Source organism: Periplaneta americana, chromosome 1 (genome assembly GCF_040183065.1).
Source record: "Periplaneta americana isolate PAMFEO1 chromosome 1, P.americana_PAMFEO1_priV1, whole genome shotgun sequence".
Lineage (NCBI taxonomy): Eukaryota > Metazoa > Arthropoda > Insecta > Blattodea > Blattidae > Periplaneta > Periplaneta americana.
This window is the reverse complement of record NC_091117.1, coordinates 78,790,874-78,807,495: the sequence shown is the minus strand read 5'-3', so window position 1 is coordinate 78,807,495 and position 16,622 is coordinate 78,790,874. Positions and strand designations below refer to the sequence as shown.

The following is a 16,622-nucleotide window of genomic DNA, read 5'->3' as shown; positions in this document are numbered from 1 at the left end:
AAATGTAACTTGTTAGTTTTGATTTTAAATTGACTGAATGACGTACTTTTGGCATATTTACCGTCTTTATAGTATGATTTACAAAACTGAACCTATGTGTACTCTGACTGGCATTTAACTGTTGAGCTGCACAACTGAAGTCTGTTAAAAATTTTAAATTAAATTAATACAGTTTTGTAACTTACTTTCCCATTGTTGATAGGACTGCAAATTTTCAAATAACTCTGATGTTAAAGGGATCACTGAACATGTGTTTAAATCTCTATTGTTGAAATGTATTTTTAAAAGTTAATGGAATTTTGTTTTGTTTTATTGTTAAACCTAATATAATATGGACTGTTTTATATGAAATATGGAAAATATATGGAAATTAACGAAAATATGTACTAAACTCTAAAATATGGAAAAATATGGAAAATAAAAGTAGGATTTTTCAACCCTACACATTGTGAAACATAAAGATAATGCAAAATATAAATTATATTAGCTTTATAAGTAAATATGTATTTACATATAAATCCTTTCCCTGCTAATAAGGAATAGGCTATTAAAATTTAAATTTATTGTAATGAATGTACACCCACAAATGTAATTGCATTAGTAGGCCTATCTATTAATTTGCCTACGGGATAGCGATATATCGAATCGTTTCGATATACCGATATATTTTCTGCAATATATATCGTTTATCGAAATTAGGTTTGCAATATATTGCAATATCAATATATCGGTATTTAAATTATTTCCCCCATCTCTACTAGATTTACATATTAGTCAGAACCTCAATCAGAGAATCAATTCCCATTGTTAAACTAATAATACTTCGTTACTTTTGTTGAACTTAGGAACTTCGGTCCCATTGGGTTGAACAAATTTGAACAAACAATTTTGGTGAATTTGTTGGCGTAACAGAATCAGGTTTTTATCAGGTTTCGAGAATTTGGTGGTTAATCGTATCTAGCCTGAAATAACGTTTACCGTAGCCTACCGTTCTCAATATGCTTGTACAATAACGAATAGGGTACTATGAACCGCATGAAATAATAATAATAATATAATATTATTTAAATAATTTAGTGAAGAAAAAAATTATTATTATTATTATTATTATTATTATTATTATTATTATTATTATTATTAAAGTATAAAGTCTCTAGGCACAGGAAGATGTTAAACAATAACACTGTAAACATTATTATTATTATTATTATTATTATTATTATTATTATTATTATTATTATTATTATTATTATTGAATGAGGTAAGCCATTGTGGCTCTATGTGACAGTCGGTAATGAATTATTTAATAAATTAATATTAATCTGTAATAAGTATTTCAATTATTGTATCTATTCACAAAAATACATTGTAAAGTATTATGAGTGAATATTGATATTAATTCACAATCAAAATTAAAACCGATTTTAAACTCGAACTTTCGAAATCAAGTCAATAAAGATTGCACTGCAGTCCTTCTACGTTGTTACGTACTTTGATTGGTTTATTCAAAGTAAATGAGATCAGCGGGTCAATACAGCGAACCAATCATGAGCAAGCTTTTGTATCATGCGCATGCGCAATAGGTCTCTCTGTCTCCTGTATATCGCACGGTGGTAGTGGCGGCAGCGCCCGAGCTGCTATTCTGGATCGATCAAATAGTGTTGCGCAGAGCACGGTGCGTTATTCGTGTGTTGCACGGCGATTGAGTCGGCAGAGTTTACAGACCCAGTGTCAGGCATTTCTGACTACTGGTGTTTTAAAGCTATTTGAATAGCAAAATCATGGTTGGTGTCTAAAATTAAATATAATTTGTCTCACGGTGCTTTGGCGCCTAGTGAAGACGTAAAAGGAAGATCAAGAAAGGAAATCACCATCTTTTCCACATAACACCATAACGTCCTATCATCGTGGTCTACAGTGAAGACCCGGGGAGTTACTAACACGCAGAGAGCGTTTAAGATCCTACGAAGAAGCATATTCATCGAATAATTTGAGTGTTAAGAACTTTTGGAATTAAAATAAACCCTCAAAATGCCGAAGAGTTCCACTAGTTTTTACACCAGCAACATGTCGCTGGCAAGTTTAGACAGAGCCAAAGATTTCGTTAAAGGCTCGTTGAAAGCTCTGAACATTGGAAGCTCCATGGAACATCGGATGGAGTGCGAGCAGCCAATTTTAGAATCATCATCAAGCAAATCATCCGTCAGTTCAGAGGTTAGTAATTTTTTTTTTAATTCTAGCAAGTTAGAGATCTAGCTAACGTTATTGTTGGGACATTTTATTCCTAGTAAAATGTACTGAACTTTTTACAGAGCATGAAGGTTGATCCATATGATCGTTGGTATGTATTTATTATCTTGTATGTTTAATGACGATCAGTGCTGTCATTTGGGGGTAGGGTAGGTGGGGAGGCAATTGCTCCTCCCTGAGTTTGGTTTAAAAAGTGGCTCAACTGTAGAATAATTGAGTACTAAAGAAAAAAAAATGTGAGGGCTGTACTTTTAATATTATTAAAGTAGGCTATTGCACTTTTTATGAATCCATAAGAAATAAAGCTCGTGATTTAATGATCCATTTGAGGGTGAAATCGAGGAATGGTTGTTACCTATTGTAGATTAAAGTACTTTTTTTTTTGTTAATTGAAATTAAAATTTGGTATTCTTTATTAATGGAATTGTGTGTTTATTTGTTCGCACTTACGTTATATTAACAACATGTGCAAGTACGCTAAATTAAATCTTGTATAAGTAGGATAAGTTAAAACGAGGTCTATCTGGAAACTCGAAATGTACTGGGAAAAAAAATCATTGAAGGGAATAGAGAGGGAGTACGCCATGCGATATGCCCCAATGAAGTCTTCCCCCCCCCCCAAAAAAAAGTGTGTATATAATATATATATATATATATATATATATCCCCTCTCCGAGCAAAAACTGAAATAACGCTCCTTATGATTGTAAATTGATTATAAATTTCCTTTGTCATGCATACGTGCAGCGTTATGCACAGAGCGAAATTCCTGTAATTTGCTTAATAGGCTACTGTGTAATTGCACATATTAATTGATTCAGATTTGTGCCAAAGCTTAACGAGAAACTCGGTGTGAAATTTATTCTGCGAACTATTAGCCTATAGGCCTGTTATGTTCTGTTCGTGAACGTAATGATTATAATGAAGATTGCTCTTGAAATATAGATTTGTGAACATAATGATTATAATGAAGACTGCTCTTGAAATATAGATTCGTGAACATAATGATTATCATGAAGATTGCTCTTGAAATATAGAAAGCATACCAATTTCGATTTATAATCTTATAGTATTTGTGATTGAGATGACATCGTACATATTGATAGGTAATTATTTAAAAATATGGCAATCAGTTTTTTTTTCTTCTTCAGAGGTACGGTAGATTATTGTAATTTTTCAAATAGTCTTCAGAATGTGGCTCTATGGGATTAATTCACTACAAAATTTGAAAGGTCGACAACACACACGCATATACATCACAAAAAGTTTGCACACATTTACATTTTTTAACTTTTAGTGGATTTATTTAGCGTTGAATTAAAATGCACTTAACTTAGTTGTAAATTTTACCGAAAAAAAAAATAAATAAAATATCCAACACTATTACCCAGTAGATAGTAAAATTTTCTAGAGCAAACTTGGAAACCTCATTATCCCAATGGTATTCAAGATACAATAATGAAAGAGAACGTTTTCTTCCTGTAAAAAAAATGTTTCTTAGGATAAATTAAACTATATTATAGGAATTACGATGACATGTAGGCTACCGGTATCACTTGACGTGAAGTCGAACACCTGAAACACTTGCTCTGTAATTTTTTTGCGATTAGAATTATTTTTAACCCTAAAATGGGGAAACAAATGCCAAAGGGTAATTTCATTGTTGCATTTTCTCATCCACGAAATAATAAACGACCTTTGCAAAGGGCGAAAGCAACCTAATCCGCATAGAGCTGGATAACGAGTTGCGCAGTGCATTGTGCTTTCCGTACCGTTATTGGAGGTGTATGCGCGGGAGTTGGGGACGACAGCATCGATCAATAAACGGCTCCAGCCAGCTGCGCCCAGAAAGGGCACAATGGCTGTTTACAAAAGAAACTCTTCGTTTCTTATTTTGGCAATGAATTATAAACTGGCAAGACAGTCCCATTGCCGTCTAATAAGATGTTGGTGCTATGTCTAAATTTTCCCCATTATTAGCATTTTATTTGTATTCATTGCAACTGGACGTTTTCCAGAATGTCATTGAAAGTAGGTGTTACGCAGAGTAAAAGATAATGTAGAAATGGCGCATTTTGAATTTCGTCCTTAATTTCTCACAAGGGTGTAAGTAAAACAATACACAGATGTCACAATCAAATAAATTTTTATGAAACTACCGATATTTTAATTTTGTTTAAGCCAACGCACTTGATGGTACAGGAATGGCATATTTTGATCATTGTAAAATGTATTTTACAGAAATGTGTGAAGCAATGTTATTCATTCATAGTTTCCTGCCCACTGAAATCCCAGCATCTTCCAATCTTTACTATTTTCTGCTTTCCTCATAGTCTCCGCATATGATCCATGTATCTTAATATTGTCTATCATCTGATATCTTCTGTCACGAACTTTTCTCCCATTTACCAGTCCTTCCTTTAATCACAAACGTGCATAGGAGGGGAAAAGGAAAGAGGATGAATGAAAATAATATCTTGCTCGCAGCTGAGGGACACTCGTGTCAAGAAAATATAAGCCATCATGATATTGTTTAGTCAACAGACATAATGGTTATAGGTTTTGCAAGCAGGGATTACCGACGACAGGAATGCGAACGAAACAATTCGATAAGGAAGAGCAGGCGACAGGAAAGGTCACCAAGATAACTTGAATGATATTCAAGAGTACAGTCGGAAGAGAAACGACATCTACAGAATCAGTGAATGTAAATACGTGTCTTGTTCCAAGTGCGTTTATTTTATTATATACAGGAATGGCATTCTCCTCGCAGAGTATCATTATTTTATTCGTAAACATAATGTTGCGCGTTTAATTCGCTTCGAATTTTTCTCTTGCTACGCTCTTCATTTACACAGGCGATGTCATCATCTGTTCATCTTAGGCAGTATTTCCATCGGCCCGTACCTCTCGCTCCCTCGGCGTGCCTACATACACACGTCAAAACAGACAGTAACGTCACCACTGTTTTTCGGTAATCGTTTCTTGCGCGAGCTTTTTTTTGCAGTGACAGGACGTGTGGAAGAATATTTTGTTATAAGACGGAGTGTACCGCGACATAAGAAGGAAGCTTTAGGTGTTATGACTGCATGGCCTGACCTCTGTGACCCAGTCCGCCAGTAGTGATGAGTAACTCGCTCTTCGTCTATTTACTTTTTTGCAAGGGCCAAAATCCCTATATCAAGCTGTACCTATCCTAAAACTGTTAGCAGAAAATATTGCGTGTCCACACCTGTGGAGTAACGGTTAGTGCGTCTAGCCTCGAAACCAGGTGGCCCGGATTCGATTCTCGGTGAGGACAAGTTACCTGGTTGAGGTTTTTTCCGGGGTTTTCCCTCATCCCAGTATGAGTAAATGCTGGGTAACTTTCGGTGTTGGACCCCGGACTCATTTCACCGGCATTATCACCTTCATCTCATTCAGACGCTAAATAACCTGATGTTTATAACGCGTCGTAAAATAACCTACTAAAATAAAAAAAAATAAAGATTGCGTCTTAACTCCCCCCCCTCTCCACGCTCCACATCAGTTAAAACTGACGTTTTTTTCAAAGTTCTTTATTAGGAGGGAGGAGATAAAATATTGAATCTCTACTCTCCCCGTAATGTAAGAGGCATAATACTTTCACATGCAAGTAGGCTTATAACAGTTGAAAATAATATTCAAATTGTAACTACTTCATAATTAAAAAAGTAATGAAGTCTGGGCTTTTCTTTTTAAATTTGGTATTCTCTGACCTTTGAAACTGATAGGAATAAATTTTACACATTATTTCAATTTATTTATTGTTCAAAGTTACAATCTAGTACGGTTACGAACCACAGTTCAGATTTGTACCATTTTTATTAACGACGTGACTGCATGTTACGATATGATGAAATAATTTTCCTTTTTTTTATTTGTTTCAGCAATTGCAAGGCTGGACGCCATTGCTGGTGCTTACAGGAGTGGCCACAACTCTAGGGTCCTCCATTCCTGTCGGCTACAACATTGGTGTGATGAACACCCCAGCTCATGTAAGACCACAAAACTTTCAATCACGAAAACATATCTTCTTATTTGTAAAGACAGTCTGAATGTTCGAATTCATAATTTTGTATAAAGAATGTAGCCTATATACTGGTAGACCTATGTAAAAAAAATAGTCTGTAAAATTAGCAATTCAACAAATAAGAACACTTCACGCTATAAATAAACACGATTGTAGTTGGACATTAAAATTTAATAAATTAAATTTATGAACAAAACAGTCGTGCTTTGCAAACCTCAAATAAATGTGCGCAACACATTTTTCAGTGGAGAACACGTTTTAGTGAAATGGTCGTAGTCAGTATGCAAAATTTTTCAGTCGCGCCTGTCACTCTATCATTCTTCGTTTTTTCCTTTCCCTCTCGCTGAGGGGTTTCCCCCCGAAATTAGGACGCCAGACACTCCGATAGTCATATTGTGTTCGAAAATTTTCTCGAAAGTTTAGAGAAAAGGTGTGTAATTCAAGTGACATTACTGCCAGTATTATTCAGGGCAGTTTTGTCAGAAATGGTAGAACAAGTCGTTGGCAACTTCGTGCCTTCATTAAGCTATTTTTGTCATAGCTTGGCAAATTGAAATAAAACCCTGGCTTGATAATCTCCAGCGCTAGTTGTTGGGAAAGCGGGATAGGAGGGGGGGGGGGGAGACGGGATACGAGCTCGGTGTTGCGCAATCCTCTGAACTTCTTCCGGCCAATAAATGCACAAGCTAAATTTTAAATAAGGTTTTTGAAATTCAGTAATACGCTTTAGAAATATTCTATGTGAAATAAATAATATTTGAAATTTCTTCTGTTTAGATAACAACGTAAGAACACAACACTCCTCTGACGAATTAAAATTAAATTAGAATTAAATCAGAATCGGAAACGTTAAATTTGCACACGTATTGTAGTAGCAGGTGCACTTGCAGTTTGTTAAACATAAGTGGCGTAGCGTCAGTGGAAGCTAAAAAGCTCAACTTTTCTATTTAATAATTTTATAATACACTTAAAGTTTATAAACCAAGTCATTTATTGATTTTAATACAATTTATATTTACGTGTTAGGTGTTGTGATGCGGCAGTTTGGATGATTTGTGATGCAGCAGTAAACAAAAACCTGCATACGCTAGCTTCCAATCAAGAGGGCTTGTTATTTGAAGGCCTCTTGCTTCCAATCCCTTTCCCTTCACTGCCCCCCTATAGACTGTTTTTTTTTGTCTGTGTAACTCACCCCGACGCCCTTCCCGCTGATTTTTCATCTAAACTATCCTGGTTGCAAAACTCACGAGAGAAATTTAAAATTGAGAATTTAGTTTGCGAGTTATCTCTTTCGTGAGTTTTGTTCAGCTGAAGTGCTAGTGTTCTGTGGTTGATAGAATAAATGAGTGAAATAACAGTTCTTGACACTAATTTACTTGAATTTTTTTAGAACAATTCAATTACTAAAAATGATTTATGAACAAAAGTGTGATCATAGACGGAGAAACATAACTCCAAGGAGTTATAACTTGCAAGTTAATGTACAAATCAACGTTTACGTAAACGTTATGGGTGCTATTCATAGACATTTCGCAAGCCTGCGCTAAGAGCGTGCTAAATTAGCGTCGGCTATCAACTGGTTACTTGTATGGGATTCATATATCATATCGGTAACACTGGTTTATGAATACGAAAAATGTTAGTTCGCTGATCATCCACCGGAAGCCCGCGCTAAGAATGTCTATGAATACGGGCCTATATTTCTAAATAATAGTATATAAGCATTCATTATGCGATTTGTTATTTTATAATATATGTAGGATGTAGGTAAGAAAGAATTGGCACAGGCATGGAATATTTTCTGGAAAGAGTTCATTCAGTTCACTTCACGCGACAATAAGTTCGAGAGATATTCGTTCCTTTTTTTAAATTATAGAATAAAGTGGATGACAGGCAGTGAGCTAATGTTAAATTATATGTAATTACTATACTTCGTCCCATAATGTCTGACAGGAGAAGTAAACAGTGGAGTGCGTCTTCGTCATAATGCCCGCGATGATTGACCAGCCGCGATTCTGCCGCTGAGATGGCAAACGCGCTCGCGCAACTTGTTAAAATTTTCATTGGAGCTTTATGCGCAATATCTGCTTCTCTGATGATCAATAAATATGTCATTGTGATGCCGCGTGGTCGTGCAGATGAAATCCAGCCTCATCACATATAAAAGGCAACTTGAGTTAGCTTTCCCTACTAAAAATTCCATTCTACGCCACTGTTAAACATCGAAATAAATATTAAGAATTGACTAGTTGCATGAAATTACAGTTTTATGAAACCATTCAAGCTGAAAGTAAAGATACTTAAAAGGTTACGGAACAAAAAATCACATTTTGGGATGATATATTCTAAACAGCATGCATTTAACTATACATACAATGATACAAACTAGTCCTTAATACAATAATTGTTTCCAGGTAACGTATGGTACCTCTAATTCTGGATACTGGCGATGCGTTGACGTTACACTACCACGCCGCATTGCAGCGAGCCCATTACTTTATTATTGTGGGTGCTCGTGTAAAGGGGGTGAAGTCAAACTTCTCTTCTTTGGTTCTAAACTTAACCCCTTTGTCACAAAATACGGAGAATTGTAACTGCGTCATAGATGGAAGAATTATTTATCAAATTATCATCTTTAATACAAGGAAGAAGTAATCTTAGGAAGCTCAAATCTGTACTTACCCCATTTTAGCCAATGCATACTTAACCCTTTCTACACGAGCACGTTACATTCACTATAATTCATGTCCAAATGGCGAAAAATACCGTTCTTCTTTTCATAACAAAGTGTTAAGCAGCTGCGAGCTTAAGGCTGGTTCACAATAAATCGGGAACGGAAACGACAATGAGAACGAGAACGGAAATAATGTTAAAATAAATGTATTTAATGTGAGCATTCACAATAGTTAATTATGACTGCTCACATTTAAATACATTTATTTTAACAATATTTCCGTTCTCTTTTACGTTGTCGTTTTCATTCTCGGTTTATTGTGAAGCAGCCTTTACACAACGCAAGCCATGGGTGCGGCAGTGTGACGTCAGTAGCAGTGGTGACAAAATTGTTCGTCTGTATAATGAGAACCATTTGATATTTTGAGTTGCGGTTTTCAGTGCTGTCAACAGCTTCCTGATGTTTGCACCATATACTTGTGTGTGTGTGTGTGTGTGTGTGTGCGTGTGTGTGTGTGTCTGTCTGTCTGTCTGTCTGTCTGTCTGTCTGTCTGTCTGTCTGTCTGTCTGTCTGTCTGTCTGTCTGTCTGTCTGTGTGTGTGTGTAAGATTTCATTTCATTTATTATATTCCATAGATCTTACATGAGCAAATGAAGCTTTAAGATGTGAAACAAGTAAAAAATTTTACAATATTACAATTACAATTTTTACAATATTTTACAATTTTTATAATTTTGCGATTTTGTAATTTTCTATCGTGTTTAGTTCCTGGGATAGCTCAGTCAGTAGATTTCATTTAATTTATTATATTCCATAGATCTTACATGAGCAAATGAAGCTTTAAGATGTGGAACAAGTCAAAAATTTTACAATATTACAATTACAATTTTTACAAATTTTTACAATATTTTACAATTTTTATAATTTTACAATTTTGTAATTTTCTACAATTTTTTTACAATATTTTGGCGAGCTGTAGTGAGATGATGTGAGGCCCTAGGATTCGCCAAAAGATTACCTGGCATTTGCCTTATGGTTTGGGGAAAACCTCGGTAAAAACCCAACCAGGTAATCAGACCAAAGGGAGTGAAATGAAGGACTCGCCATAGACCATCCGGCTTCAGTCCCACAGCTGGGGAAGTCCTCAGAAGAAACCATTCAATGAGACCAAATGGGGGATCCAACTCAAGCACGAGCGCAGCTCCGGATCAGCAGGCCAGAGAGTCTGCTGACTGAGCTACATCGATGGCTCTACTAAAAATATAGACATAGCCAGTCAAATTGATTAAATTTACAAACACACGAGCATTCGTGCACTAAGCAAAGGGTCCCGGGATCGATACCTGGCCCCAGAATAATTTTTCCCTTGAAATTATTTAAAAAAATTGTTGTTCACTAAGACAATACACATTGATGAAAATCACTTGTTCGATACTTAATACAGGAAACTAGTATTTTATAGCAAGTTCCGAATGCTGCATTAACATTCTTCCTGTGTCATATAGTGAAAAGCTTCAGCCAAAGTTCTCCAGTGCGATACCCGGCTCTGGAACAATTTTTCCCTGGAAATTAATTGTTTCAGACAGTTTAACGAATTAGAATATATTAAGAATATTTAAATTAATTAATAGAACGTAAATTTACGAAGTAAAATATAAAAAAACATTAAGATGTAGTTAAATTAGGACTAATACAAAGTAAATTTTGGCCAAGTGAGTGGAACGTTTTTCATGAATATTTCATGGAACTATTACGACAAAATTCAATATTCTATTAATGAATACTTAGTAAAATCATATTTGAAATGCTTATAACTAAATTATAAATATTTTCCATTGCAGATAATTCGGGAATTCTGCAATGAAACAGTGGCTGCTCGTTATGGAATCAACATGGGTCCCTCTCAATTGAATATTCTCTGGTCCATCATAGTGTCAGTCTTCCTAGTAGGCGGAGTGACCGGTTCACTGAGTGGAGGCTGGGTGGCTGATCGCTTTGGAAGGTGAGGCAGTGGCGTTCTTTAAGAAACCTATTGTAGTACCTGAAGTATGGAGTTGAAATGATTCATTCATTGACCTTAATACTTTAATTTATCCCAAACAGGAAAGGAGCTGTGGTGATTAATAACATCTTGGGCATTTTTGGAGCCATTTTATTTGTATCTTCACGGCATGCAGGATCTGTGGAAATGCTTCTTCTTGCTCGTCTCGTTGTTGGTCTCTCCTCTGGTAAGTTCCCTTTGCTGTGCTTGGTTTCTTCTGTTGGTCTGTGGTTGTGTGAGATCCTACATACCTTTTATCTTTGTTTGTAGGTCTTGTTACAAGCACCATACCTATGTATCTGACAGAGATTGCTCCTCTTAGCATCCGTGGTGCCATGGGTGTCTTGTGCCCATTGGGACTCACTGTTGGCGTCCTGGTTGCCCAAATTTTGGGTCTTCAGAGCATGCTAGGTAAGGTATTGCTGTATTGCAATGATTAGACATTGGATGTGTTGACAATGGCACTGTGTACTACAGTGAACGGTGTGTTTTTAGGTCTTGTTCACAAGATCACAAAATCTACTAATACAGAGCTATTATTATCATAAGTCTCAGAAAAGAGCGCCTGGCCAGCTATGTGTGTTTCCTTTGAACGCATAACCATTTTTCCGGCGCTTCTCGAATATATAACAGTACTAACAATAAATGTTCAATAATTTGGACTTACCCTGCTCACAGTCATTGCTGAAAATGGGCCCCAATTTGCCGCCACACACAACTGACATCTTCTGATAAACGAATGAACAACACTCTGAAGTTTTACATCATTGATAGCTTGGATTTCTTTTCATATATAGTCTTTTAGTTCATCTATAGAATGAGGATTTTTCCTATAAACCCTACCTTTTAATGTTCCCCATAAATAAAAGTCACAGGGTGTTATATTTGGGCTTTGTGGAGGCCACAAATTTTTACTGATTAGTCTCGTATTATCGCCGCGGCCTCATGCTTAACATGTCGGCATCATACAATAACGTGCTGTGTGCTTTTAAAACATAATTTTGCCGACAGATTGTTGCTCTGTAGGCTTCACTCTAAGCATCATGTTGTCACGTCTGCTTCCTTGATAAGAATAAGCACTAGTTTGTTATATTGTTAAATGGCTATTATTATTATAATTATAATAATTATTATTATTATTATTTCATATACGAGTATGTTGACATTCTTAACTCTTAATAATAACTCTTTAATAATAATTTTTAATCACATACCTTCATGTTCGTCCTCAGCACAAGAGACATAGCAACCTCGGTTTTAGTGCACGTGGATTAGACAAATAGGTGTCATTTAATAATGAAAGCAGCTTATTAGTTGCAATATTGAAATTTAGGCGAGTGATTGGAGCTGCGACATAAGAAATTGAAAACAATAATGCAATTAAATTTCAAAGACCTGCCGAATGTTATGCATGAGGCCGCTTGAAGACCTGCCAAATTTTAACAATGAGAGCACGTCGATAATACTGAAAATACGCCTCAATTCCCTCATTGACACAGCAGCTGTATGAGCAGTGGCGGAATCTTGTTGGAAATAAACTGACAATCGTTCAGCATAAGAACACTAAGTTTTCTGCTTGATTTTCGATTCTTCACTGAGCCTGTTTCTTTAAATCTTTTAGCGAGTCGTCTAATTGTTTTGGCAGAAGGCACAGGTGTGTTTGGAAACTTTATTCGAGATTTTCTTGTTGTTTTCGTACACGACCTCCTTTTATGCACGTATTGTACATATACATACATTCATACAGTGAGAATTTGTTGCTAGACATTACCTAAATACACATTAATCACTAAACTTTATATACTAACGTTGTACACTTGAAGAATCGAGAGTTTCATTACACAACTTCTAAGCACACTGAATGCCATATGACTATTGGAGCTCGATTGCTCGAGAGAAACGGTTAGCACGTGGCAGAAACCACGCAGGGCGTGGCCGACCGGCTGCTCTCTTCTGGTACGTATGATAATAACAGCTCTGTAATATGCAAGTGATACAGACTGGAGCATGCATCTAGTAAAATGCACATTGATGTGTAAATGGTGGATGAGTGTGTTAATGGTATCAAAACAAATTAACAATATTTTTCTAATGGTTTACAGTGGTGAAGCTCATAAGGAGCTTTTGAGGCTTAGCCGACCCAAAAAATTTGGAGTTGTTATACCTAATAATAGTAATAGTAGGCCTATAACTCGTAATAATATAACACTTGGTTTCACGCCGATCCTTCTGTATATTAAGTTCACTATTGAGTCATTTCATGATGCAAAGTTTAGTGCGAGGCTTGTAGCAAAAGCCTCTAAAGGCATGGCTATGACCTTGACTCGCAAGCTTGGGAGGGGGGACTGGGAAGGGGTATCAATTCACAACATCTCTGTACGAAACAAGGCTAGCCTTCCATCACAAGAATACGTCGTTCATTATTGGTGTTCTCTGAATGAGTTGCGTTGTTGAGTGTCAGTTTAAACAAAAGTACATGCGTGTTTGTGTGTGTTACCTATTAATTTTGTGTAAAATGGCTCATACTGGGAGAACATTGAGGTCATTATTCGTAGACTTAAAAGAGGAATGTTTTCAAGTTGGATGTATGAAACAAAATGTGCTTACAAAGATAGAAATTCGACACCACATTTACATATTAAAATAGCGGATGGAGGAGGATGAAATACAAATTTTCAATTGTCATGGAAGAAGAAATATCCTTGGCTAACAGGATGCTCAGAGACAAATATGTTATATTGTTTTACCTGTGTTCTGTTTGGGGATGAGAATGAGTGATCATCGTCTTGTGGGGTCTATGTCACAAAAAGTATGATAGAAAAGCCGAATAAACAGATTTTTTCAGCCTCCCCAATGTTTACAACTTAACTTTGCCACTGATGGTTTGCGACTTACTAGATGGTATGCTGTAGCCCACGTGACTGTTCTCTATTGCTAGATTTCATAGTCTTGTGGCTCAGGACTAAGAACTTCCGCAAAGAACACCATGTCTCCTCTACTATACTCGTTGGCATTCTTATATATGAAGAGAAAATGAATTGAAAAATTTAAATATAAAATATAACTACTTTTTCATTGATTCATGACAGAGATCATCTCCTCAGCCCACTGTTAACCAATTTGAAGAAAGTGTATTCACATCTAGTTCTGCTTGACGGTATGCATTTCAAAAGTAATGTCATATTACTTGACTTGAGCATTATTTTAAAAATTTGTAAAAATATGTGTATGTATGTGGAATAGAATTTCATATATATTTTAAACTTATGGCTTATTGTTCCGAATTTTAATCTTAGTCATTTATTTACAAGCAGACAAAATATGTATTTATCTAAAAATCCGTTCCCTGAGTATGCGTTCTTCAGAATCAGTCTTACTTCCATTCCAGGTCAACAAGAAACATGGCACTACCTGCTAGGCTTGTTTGCTCTTCTTACTCTTCTGTCAGTGGTGGCTCTCCCGTTCCTTCCAGAGAGCCCTAAATACCTGTACATTGTACGTGGACAGGAGGAGAGGGGGATTAAGGGTATGTAACAGTCCATAAAATGACAATTATATCATTTCATTTCATTGGATGCATCAAATATTTATAAATGCTGAATTCAGTCACGTCCTAATAATCAATTTCTTAAGTAGTGATTTCATTTCATCAGATACATAAAATTAAGCTTTTGCAAAAGCATGACAGTTGTGCATTAAAAATCTAAAAAATTAGAAATTTTTTTTTTATTATTATTTTGTTTTTTGGCTGTGCTTTGCTAAATTATGAGTTTGCCTCTAAGTGCACATGAGAGCTATACTCCTAAAGTTTAATTTTTTTTATTAACTTGTGTTTGTGCCGTAATGAAATGCACCATTAATTATCGATAATTTTTCAGGTTTATTTTTCAACAAAATGGGAAGGTAACAGGAAGTTTACAACTTGTTTGTAGCTATGGTAAACATGTTGATGAGATTAACAGACCTGAGTTAATACACTATGGAACTAAAGCAGTTGTGCTAAGTAGGGGCCTATTATAAATTAATAACTAGCACAATTTTATAGAATGTGCTTACAATACAGGTTTTTCTAAATATTACTAGGTTGATTAATTTACTGCAATTGAAAATTATAAGTTAATATATCTCAGTTGAATTATTAAATGCGAGTCGTCTTTACTTAGCAGATAATAGTAAGAAAAAATTGTCCTTTCTTAACCTTGTTATTCTATGTATCAGAGGACATGAGAACTTATTATTCAACATCCTACTATTCATGTGTCACATATAATGCATAGTTTTTCGGAGAATTGTCGAATCAAATTTTCTTTAGACACTCAGAGTTAAAGATCAATAGAAATTGTTTGCTAGATGAAGGTAAATTAAGCTCTTAATGCCTTTGTATTCACCTAAAAAGTAAGAACAAACTTAACGGTAAGTGCAGAAAATATTAATTTACCTACATTATATTTCGTTCTTTATTTAATGTAAATTCAGATGTTATGTAAATGAAATTAAAATGTTCTGGCATTTCTTCAAGGAACTCCTGAGCATCAAAAACATTACATCCTGCCCATGATTAATGGATTTACCTAATAGAAAGTACACAGGTATTCGTACTGATATGATTTAATATGGTTAGAAGTGTTGTTGAAAATATTACTATTGAACTTGCTCAAGGTAAATAATTTGTTTCAGTGAATGTTTGGCATTTGTATCTTCATCTGCAGTTGTTTGTGAAAATTCTCCATAGCTAGGTTAAAATAATATGAAAAATATGTAAACAAAAAATGTATCATTGCCCAAGAAATCTTATTTTCCAGTCCTATATTTTCATTGCTGCTACACATACAATTAATGATGCATATTTCAAATGTACAGTATTATTGCAATCAAATAAGAAAGGTGGATCATGTGTAGAATAGAAAATGGTGGACTTTTTTTTATAAACAAAACTTTGAAAAGTATTGCAGTAATAAATTTGTCATTTGTTTTCAGTTTTTAAATTACATATGGTATATTAAATGAACGCCTTAATTTTTTTTTTAATGAAGAGCAGCTTGCTCTTTTGTCTTATATTTGGTGCATCCTTTCATTTGAGATCATACTAAAAACTCGAACAAATTAATATCATAGAGCCTATAACCCTATTTGCATTCTTGAATTTATATTTATAATTTATGGACTTCAATAATGAACTATTTTCACTTGTCATTCAAGTAATTTAATTTACTAATTCATTACTAACACATATAGCAAGTCAATGTTTAATTGATTTTTAGGGAAAAGTAATGCAACTTGATTACCTTCAGGACATAGGCAATTGTTGGATTTGTGGCTGTATTGGTAAGCAGGGTTCAAGAAACTTGAGTTTGATAGGAAATTTAAATTCTTCATATGAAGAAACTGTGTTGAGATGAAATGTTTCTGTTAGGCTTGTAAACTGTGTTAAGAGGTTTCTTTAACCCTGTTATTAAAACTGTACCTCAATTCAAAATGCATTTGTTTTTATCTGCAAGTCTTTAAATGGTTGACTATGTCCCTAATAAGTTGCTGTGCTTAAAAAAAGAATTTTGAACATTTTGTTTTGTAAAACTTAACAGCTTCGGGTTGTCCCAGCATTGTTG

The 16,622-nt window shown here is 35.1% G+C and overlaps 1 protein-coding gene across 4 annotated transcripts in view; it reads left to right on the top strand.

Annotated features, from left to right (window-relative positions):
- LOC138697101 (solute carrier family 2, facilitated glucose transporter member 1-like) overlaps positions 1-16,622 on the top strand; it is a 299,093-nt gene that overhangs the window by 264,709 nt on the left and 17,762 nt on the right. For 3 of the 4 annotated variants that reach the window (XM_069822708.1, XM_069822696.1, XM_069822714.1), the window contains 5 exons: positions 6,159-6,266; positions 10,817-10,977; positions 11,079-11,203; positions 11,287-11,427; positions 14,405-14,542. In XM_069822708.1, the coding sequence (XP_069678809.1) occupies positions 6,159-6,266; positions 10,817-10,977; positions 11,079-11,203; positions 11,287-11,427; positions 14,405-14,542 (673 nt within the window). Of the gene's footprint in view, positions 1-1,487; positions 2,215-6,158; positions 6,267-10,816; positions 10,978-11,078; positions 11,204-11,286; positions 11,428-14,404; positions 14,543-16,622 lie in introns of those variants that run through there. The other variant, XM_069822701.1, reaches the window with a different exon arrangement.